Here is a 9053-nt window from a genome sequence, read left to right as displayed (position 1 = left end):
CATATAATATTTGATCAATTATTATTTATAAATATATTTAATATTTATATTTTTAATATATATCTTTTGTACATTATTAAAATTATTCATTTAAAAATAGATTATAAAAATTATCAAAAGACTGCAGCTTCAAATTCTATATTATAAAACGGATAGTTCCGGTCCTTGATTCTGATTGGTTGAGCCAAGTTCGAAGCTGTTGAAAATTACTCTACAAACATACACCTTTGTTTACATTTGTGTGTTGCTCGGCAACCACTTGATTGGAACCACAACTGTTTCTGAGGAGCTACATTGTTTGGTGGAAGAATACTGTTTTTATTAATATCATTACACTTTATTTGCTCTGTTTTATTTTGTGAAACCTTACTACATATATGGAATAACCGTTTTATAAAAACAATAAGCCACGTGAAGCCGTGGTTTACAGTGAATTTATAACAGCTAAGGGGGTTATAGGCACTCCGCTTCGCGTTGTGCCTAACAACGCCCCTTAGCTGTTATAAATTCACTGTAAACCACGGCTTCTTGGGGCTTATTGCTTTATTCTACTACACACCCTTTTGTGTGTTAGCAGGAAGGCAATCCATGCTCCCAGCAGCAGTGTCATCACCAGCACGGTCATGGGGTCAGAGGTCAAGGAGTCTGGCAACACGGGGGAAGTGCTGGGCTTTGTTACCAGTGGCAACTGTAAACAAAACATGACAAGTTTGTGCTTGGCTGTTCGGAATGCTTGCAATTTCATCATGCATGAGATTTTCATTGGCCTGCAACCAATTATAAAGTTGCTATAGATGCTGTCTTCAAAATCTCAATTTATTTAACAATTTAATTTAAGAATGTATAGTACAGCTCTCAAATTAACACTATGAATTGGAATATAAAGCAAAAGTTGCATAGATTACTTTTATGGTACTTTTATGTATAGATTACTTCTTATGGTATTTTTATGGTATTATTACCTTTTTGACAGTTTTTGGAAAATAGCAGTTCAAACATTATACAAAATATCACTTTATGTGTTTTTCACAAAAGCAATAACATAATGCAGGCTTTGAACAACATGAGGGTGAATAAATGACAGACTTTTTAATTTCTGAGTCAACTGTGCATTGGACTCACAGGGTGAGAGGCAGAACGGAAAGAAGAACCAGAACCTTGAGGTGGAATGACATCACCAGAGCGCTGCAGATTCTCTGGGAAATCTCTCAACATGGTGGTGTGAGCCGAAGGAGGGACTTCATGGTGACCTACTCACACACACACACACACACATCGACTGAATGAACATTAAGAAATGCAATTGGCAAAAGCTCTTTCTTTTCATTTTATCCATTTATTTATGACAATGATATAATAACAAATAATATAAAATATATCTTTTTAATTAATTATTTGATATATTCATTGTTTTTAATTAAACTTAAATTTCTATATAATATAATTAATATATGTTTTTGAATGAATAAATTACATCATTATCCATTTACAGAGAAATATTGCTGCTTTAGGCCAACAGTTTTGGGGCAGATTGGCATGTACTGTATCTTTTCACTTTACAATGAGCACAGGCCAATGGTTTTGGCCATTTTTCTAAAATATTCAAACCTCAGTCCTGAAACTAGTGAACTAGAACTTAAACTGTGGGTGTTGCAGCATTGCATATGTATTCATCTTGAAGTACACATATTTAAGTATGCAAGTGAGCAAAATTTAGAGTGTCTGCACATATGAAAATAAATGCATTGAAGAGTTCAAGAGTTGGTCATACCAATCAGCAGCCACTGATTCTGCAGGGAGCTGCTGCTTCCTGGTGGATATTTCACATCAGTGCTGGGTGTAATCTCACACTCGGGCTGCCCATTACCCATTGTGACGCCAGCTGTGATTGGCCCATCGATGCGTGCAAGAGTGAGACCTTTTGGCTGAAATGGGAACAGGATAAGGTTAATCCGAAGTAAGTTTTACTATTGGTTTTGAATAATGGAGAGCAGAACTTACCACAATTGCCACACCTTGATGCACAAGAGAGGTAGAAGCATACAGATGAGAGTCCGTCTTGCCAACATAGAGAGTAGGACTATCAAAATATGCACACACAAATACATTATTACTTTAAAATAATACTTTATAATAAGGTAGTCAATTGACTTGTTGCATAGTTAATTGCCTTTTAAAAAAGTCATACAGGTTCGGCATGAAAGGTTTTCATTTTTGGGTGGTGAATTATCCCTTTAAATAAACAGGTTTTGAAAACCTACTGTAAAACTGTCTTACACTAGCTGAGTCTTAGTGCTGTGGTTCTCCTTTGTGAACTGGTAGGTCCACTTCATGGTGTGGGACTGTGTGTTTTCTGCAGTGAAGGTCAGATAACGCAGGGTTTCTGTTGAGACTGTCAGATGAGGAGCTCGCCGCAGACTGTCCTGACTCCATAAGTAAAACCCTGCCACTGGAGAATCAAACTTCTGCATCCACAAGACCTCACCAGAGTCCCGATCCACCGTAACCACCAGACCGTCCCCACTGGATGCAAAGTGTGACATCTCTGTGATACACAGACACATGCAAATTTGATGAAATCGAAAAACACCCCTAACATACTTACACATTCACAAATTCAATAGACTGGCCTGTGCATGCGTGGTAAGGAACCTACTATACTCATATTTTTTGTCATCATAGAGAGGCGCGGAGTAGTCATTGTAGGTGGCATTCCAGCGGAGCTCCTGAGTCTTCGTATCATACATGGTGATCATATATTCTGCAGACATACACAGGGAAACATGCATCACAACCAATCAAAAATGAGTGGGGTCAGTAAGATATTTTGTGAAATATTATTACAATTTAAAAAAATTTATTTGATATATTTTACATTTTATTTATATTTTTAATATAATATATTTTGATATATTTTAAAATGTAATTTATTCCTGTGATGGCAAAGCTGAATTCAGCAGTCTTCAGTGTCACATGATCCTTCAGAAATCATTCTAATATGCTGATTTGATGCTCAAGAAACATTTCTTATTAATGTTGTGTCACTTAACATTTTTTAAAAATATTCTGATATTTTTCTTTTATAATTTTTGTCTTTACTGTCACTTTTGATCAATTAAACACATTCTTGCTGAATAAAAGTATTACTTTCTTACACACAAATGTGTGTGTGAGTGTGTGTGTGTGTGTGTGTGTGTGTGTATTATATATACACATGTGCAATACAAGAATGATTCAAAGACAAGGTTTATGTATATGTGTTCGGACCTGTGCGACCAATGAACAGCAGAGGGGCAGAGGGGCAAATGGAGTCTGAAGAGGAGGTGCTCAGACTCGTCTGTTTTTCACCTGTCTGAGGATCAACCACAAACCAAGTGTCCTGTTTTTTACCTGGGAAAATATACACAGTACAATAAATGAGAGTGTTCAAGGGAATGGAGCTTTTCACAGATCATTTTATGAACATGCTATCAGGGTTCCCACTGCTCAGCAAAACTAGTATGTCCATGACTTTTAAGCTTTTATTAATTTTCATGAATTTTGAAAGATCACACTGAGCTGGAAATCACAATTTTTTTTTCATATAAAATGTCCCTAGAAAACCATCGCTACCACAAAATACAGAAATCAAACACCGATTTCACCAAAAATATTACGAGCAAATATAAATGTGTTTGACATTACCTGTGTAGAGCACCCCATCGGAGCTCCTGCAGGGAGAAGACTGGACCAGTTCTGGAATAGTGAACGGGAGTTTCTGCAGAGAAGATTCATATAAATGACTGAGCTGTAACTCTGACAAACACACTCGCACCCCTGCCCATGACACTCACCATCAGACCCTCTTTGCGCTTGCCTCCTAGTACATACAGACTGCCATCGTTGGGATCTGGCAAAAAGCCTGGCCTTCGAGAGGAAACAGATAACTTTAAAGTTGGATCACAAAGAGTGGGCATTACATACCAGAATGGTGTGAGACCTGAGTGCAATTTTAAAACAATAAATAATTGGGTTTTGGCTATTAGTAATAGTATCCAATAGCTTAAGTGATGTCATTAATAAATGTTGATTCAGAGAAAAAGCAAGTTATTACAGTTTCATTAAAGATCAAGCCACTAACGTATGGGGTCAGTAAGATGTTTTTGATTTTTTTAAATTAATATTTTATTTTATATTATATTTATTCAGCAAGGATGCATTAAACTGATCAAAAGCAGTTATAAATTATAAAACATTATAAATGCTGACAATAACAGCATTTATAATGTTAAAAAAGATTTCTATTTCAAATAAATGCTGTTTTTCTGAACTTTCTATTCATCAAAGAATGGTGAAAAAAATGCATGATGGTTTCACGGTTTCAAGTCATATTTCAAATATTAAGCAGCATAACTGTTTTCAAAATTGATTATGTGACACTGAAGACTGGAGTAATGGCAGATGAAAAGATGAAAGATGAATTTTTGCAATCACATTTTAAATATATTTTAAATTTAAAGTAAAATAGAAAAAGTTTATTTTAAATAGTAATAATATTTCACAATATTACTGTTTTAATGTATTTCACTTCTTCTTCTTTTTTTGGTGAGCATAAGAGACTTTAAATTATTATTATTTTTTTAATCTTAATGAGCCCAAATGGTAGTGTACATTAATTCAGTTTCTGAAGCTGTTAAACACTTACTCTTGGAAATAGGTAGGAACCTGTATGATGGGATCTAGAAGAGAGAGAGAGAGTGAAATGGTTATGGAAGTTGTTTGGCAGATAATAATACTACAGCAATTACACTACTCTTAAAAATATGTCATGGAATAACAATTTTGTAACAACAAAATGTTTGTCTTAATGCGACAAAACAGCACTACAACATGATAACATTCTTTTTTATCATTTGTCATAATGCACATACATGCATGCAGATACACACACCTTCCTTTAGTGTCCATTTGATGTCTCCTGTCTGTTTACTGACGGCATGCAGACTTCCATCCAGTGTAGAAACAAAGAGCAGAGATTCTGGGAGAGTGACTGAACTTCCTCCCTCGCACTGAAAGAGAAACCAGTAAAACACGATTTCACACACCGCACTGCAGATATCAGATTATTTTAAACCGCTACCTGATATGTATCCAGAAATACCCACAGTGTGTGTTCTCTTGAGAATGAGTGAGAGTGTGTGTGTGTGTGTGTTTGTGTACAGATTTGGCTATACTTGTGAAGGCCAGTATTTTTAAAATCACATTTAGCTTTATATCTAATATGTCTGTACTCCAACATGTCTGTAAGAGTTACAGATACACACACCTTCCTTTAGTGTCCATTTGATGTCTCCTGTCTGTTTACTGACGGCATGCAGACTTCCATCCAGTGTAGAAACAAAGAGCAGAGATTCTGGGAGAGAGACTGAACTTCCTCCCTCGCACTGAAAGAGAAACCAGTAAAACACGATTTCACACACCGCACTGCAGATATCAGATTATTTTAAACTAATGTCGGAAAAAACTTCACAGCGGCATACTCAATCACTTACAGTACCGCTAGGGTTCAGCATATGTCTGCAACATGCCAGGCAACTGATCCTATATTATAATAACAAATATTGCACATTTCCGCGTTGGGACGGAACCGGTGATGTCACTCAAATCAAAGAGCATACAGTAGAAAACTAGAAGGCACGGCCATGTTTGTTTGATTGACAGCGCGTCTGACCAATAGTGTCTCACTGCGCTGTGTTGAAAGGCGGAGTTTCGAGAAAACTGGATGTCATTTTAAAACACGTGGAACAATAACAGTTTGGCCCTGACAATTGATGACAACACGGCCTGTTCTGTCTCTTTTTCTTTTACTTTCGAAGTTCAACATAGAACATTCTCTCTGCTTATTAAGTGGGCAAAAGAACATTTTCTGCCATTTTAGTGCCATCAGAACAAACTATTTTATTATTACCTAATTAAAATGAAGAAAGACAACATACTGAAACATGTATGACCTTTTATTTAAAACAAAGAATTATACAGATACCGAGCAGACCTGTATAACTATATCGAATGCAACATATAGATTGATAATGTAATATAGGGGAGACCTGGGCTAGTTGTCACACTCTTTACTCCAGTGAATATTAGCGTAGCTTTATTTTGACACATGTATACAGTATGTGTATACTATGGGAAAATAAATAAATAAATAAACAAAAAATTAAAATAAATAAATAAAACAAGGATGTTCTTAAATGTGTTTTAATAAAATTTTGTGAATTACCTCAAAATGTATGAAAATATATTTACATACCATTAGCTTTGCTGCCCCCTTGTGCAAGATTTTTAGCGTCAAGGCCACCAAATGATTTTAGAAGGAACCCGCAGTTCATGAATATTTCACACACACACACACACGCACGCACGCACGCACACACACACACACGTTTACTTAGCTATCTAAATGGGGACATTCCATAGGCGTAATGGTTTTTATACTGTACAAACTGTATATCACCCTACACCTAAACCTACCCCTTACAGGAAACTTATACAATTTAAAAAAACGTTGTTTACTTTATTTTTATACCAGTTTTACAAATGAGGACGTCCCCAAAGGGAGGTTTTTGGAGATTTTGTCAGGTTTAGCTCACTTTTATGGTTAGGTACACACACACACACACACACACACACACACCCACGTTACATGTATACATGCTTGCTTATAACATAAAATAATTGGCGTTTTTGTTTCTCTTTGCAGTAAAGTTAAAAAAATAGCATATAATTTTACATTTATTGTACATTTTTACATAAAATCACAAACAAGCTATCAAAAGACTAATCGCTCCTAATTGTTTGTTGTTTTATGTATTCACTGTTTTTATATGGCTAAAGATACTAGAAATTATCGAGAACATTTAGAAATTAAGGTATTTGAACATAAAAATTTCATACGCTTCTCGATTACACGTGTCATCTTTGCGCAAGGGACCATGCTATTCTTCTCTGTATTTATCTAATTTTATTTTATACTGTTCCAGACAACATACTAAAATGAAGTTGAATGCCAAAATGTATAGGTCAGGTACTGGCTATCAAAGCACGGGACGGTAGAAACATTTTAGACAACAAGTTAATTATGTAACAAGTTGGTTATATCGTAGAGTTGTTTATGGGAAAGCTTGAGCATATTCAAAAATGATAAAAACTCACATTTTAGGAGGGTTTACTCCCCTTTCTGCGGAGAGCTCGGGGACATCCATATGCAAAATACTCGGGTTCTTGCGGAATGATTGGGCAATCTGTTTGTCGTTGTTTACACAATGCCCGCCCCCTCAGTTTGTCTGCAGATCAGAAGCAAGGGAAACGAGGGAATGACATATTTGATTTAAGATATATTTAAAAGGCTGTTTATCATGCATATCATTGTTTTAGTGCTTACAGTATTTAAGAAGATACATTATTTCATATCAGTTTCAACTATTGTAAATTTGTAATTATAAGGGACTTTATTAAAATACAGTAGAAAATGACCGTTCTAAAAAGGCTGATGTTAGAGTTCGCAAGCAGGTCACTTTCCAATATAAATGTTAAATAATTGTGTTCTCTTTCATTTATTTAATTTACCAATAGCCCATACAGACTTAAGATTGTCCATCCAGGACTTTTATCGAGCGGATGTAGGTTTTCACAATGGAACCGGAAGTACATTTACGTAGCAAAAATTTTGCGCGAAAACTTTTGTTGTCGATTTACGTACACTCTGCGACTTATTTATCTATATGTCAGATTACCTGTAAATTTCTTATCAAAACATACAAGAGACCACAAACATGGATGAATATGATGAAATGTACGGGATTGAGGATGATTTTGAACAACAGTTTGCGGATGAATTGGAAGTAATGGCTGAAATGGATCGTAAGTAAGACAGATATGTTTATGTGAGCTCTCTGTCTGATGGTATAACGAGAAGTCGCTCCTTCTAAAAGTATTTCAAGCTAGTTTACATCGCTTTTCAGTTTTCTGTGTTATGCTTAAAATACATACAATGGGTATAGAAAAGAATCACCCCTTATAAAATAACCACATTTTGTTGTTCGCAGCCTGAAATGAAGACGGAAACAGTTTTTGTTTCATCATGCACTTTACTCAGTGCAACTTAAAACATCCAAGTGAAAGATTTAACACCAACATGTCAGAAAAAAAAAAAATCCGAATCACTGAGTTGGAAAAACAGTCACCCCTTTGTGTCAGTATTTTGTTGAACCAACTTTTGCTTTAATTACAACCTGTTGCAGCCTCCGTTGGGATGTCTCTACTAACTTTGCACATCTAGACTTTGCAATATTTGCCCAGCACTCTTCTTTGCAGAACTGCTCAAGTTCAGTTAAAGTTGATGGTGATGTTTGTGGACTGCAGTCTTCAAGTCATTCCACAGATTCTCAATGGGGTTTAAGTCTGGGCTCTGACTAGGCCATGCAAGGACATTCACCTTTTTCTCCTTCAACCACTGTGTGCTCAGTTTCGCTGTGTGCTTTGGGTCATTGTCATGTTGGAAGGTAATCCTTCTTCCCATTGACAACTTTCTGGCAGAGGCCAGCAGATTTTCCTCAAGAATTTGATGGTATTTTGCCCCCCCATACATTTTTCCTTCGATCCTGACAACTGCTCCAGTCCCTGCTGCAGAGAACAGGACATTACCATCTCCATGCTTTACTGGTGGAATTCTGTTATTTGGATGGTGAGCAGTATTGGATTTCCACCAGACATATCTGTTAAGGCCAATCTTTCATCCAGTTTGGAGCGATGTCCTGATCCAGGGAGGGTCTGTGTTGTACCAAATACCTTCCACTTCTTAATAATAGACTTTACTGTGCTTCTAGGCATTGATAAATCCTTAGAATATTTTTTTGTGTCCACTCCATCTCCTGACTTATGCCTGTCCACAACTTTATCCCGGAGATCTTTTAACAGTGCCTTGCCACCCATAGTTGATTGTTTGCTTCAGTTGCACTACCAAAGACTGAAATGCTCCAGGAAAGCTCTTTTCATGATCAAAATGACCGCAG

At 36.2% G+C, this 9053-nt stretch overlaps 2 protein-coding genes across 2 annotated transcripts in view; one reads left to right on the top strand and one right to left on the bottom strand.

Annotated features, from left to right (window-relative positions):
• The window catches only part of LOC107722925 (serine/threonine-protein kinase/endoribonuclease IRE1-like), a 15288-nt gene extending 9736 nt beyond the window's left edge, over positions 1 to 5552 (bottom strand). Inside the window, exons 1-13 of the mRNA XM_016531422.1 lie at positions 5532 to 5552; positions 5271 to 5423; positions 4931 to 5048; positions 4685 to 4718; positions 3834 to 3906; positions 3685 to 3757; positions 3268 to 3390; positions 2657 to 2761; positions 2278 to 2545; positions 2002 to 2080; positions 1772 to 1925; positions 1123 to 1250; positions 560 to 688 (exon numbers count right to left, since the gene is read on the bottom strand). Coding sequence (XP_016386908.1) covers positions 560 to 688; positions 1123 to 1250; positions 1772 to 1925; positions 2002 to 2080; positions 2278 to 2545; positions 2657 to 2761; positions 3268 to 3390; positions 3685 to 3757; positions 3834 to 3906; positions 4685 to 4718; positions 4931 to 5048; positions 5271 to 5423; positions 5532 to 5552 — 1458 coding nt within the window. The remainder of the gene's footprint in view (positions 1 to 559; positions 689 to 1122; positions 1251 to 1771; positions 1926 to 2001; positions 2081 to 2277; positions 2546 to 2656; positions 2762 to 3267; positions 3391 to 3684; positions 3758 to 3833; positions 3907 to 4684; positions 4719 to 4930; positions 5049 to 5270; positions 5424 to 5531) is intronic.
• A 2118-nt stretch (positions 5553 to 7670) lies between these two features.
• chtf18 (CTF18, chromosome transmission fidelity factor 18 homolog (S. cerevisiae)) overlaps positions 7671 to 9053 on the top strand; it is a 17843-nt gene continuing 16460 nt past the window's right edge. Inside the window, exon 1 of the mRNA XM_016531444.1 lies at positions 7671 to 7902. Within this exon, the coding sequence (XP_016386930.1) occupies positions 7815 to 7902 (88 nt within the window). The 5' untranslated portion in view covers positions 7671 to 7814. The remainder of the gene's footprint in view (positions 7903 to 9053) is intronic.

The sequence above is a fragment of the Sinocyclocheilus rhinocerous genome, unplaced genomic scaffold (assembly GCF_001515625.1).
Source record: "Sinocyclocheilus rhinocerous isolate Xijiao unplaced genomic scaffold, SAMN03320098_v1.1 scaffold3, whole genome shotgun sequence".
NCBI lineage: Eukaryota > Metazoa > Chordata > Actinopteri > Cypriniformes > Cyprinidae > Sinocyclocheilus > Sinocyclocheilus rhinocerous.
This window is presented reverse-complemented; position numbering and strand designations above follow the sequence as displayed.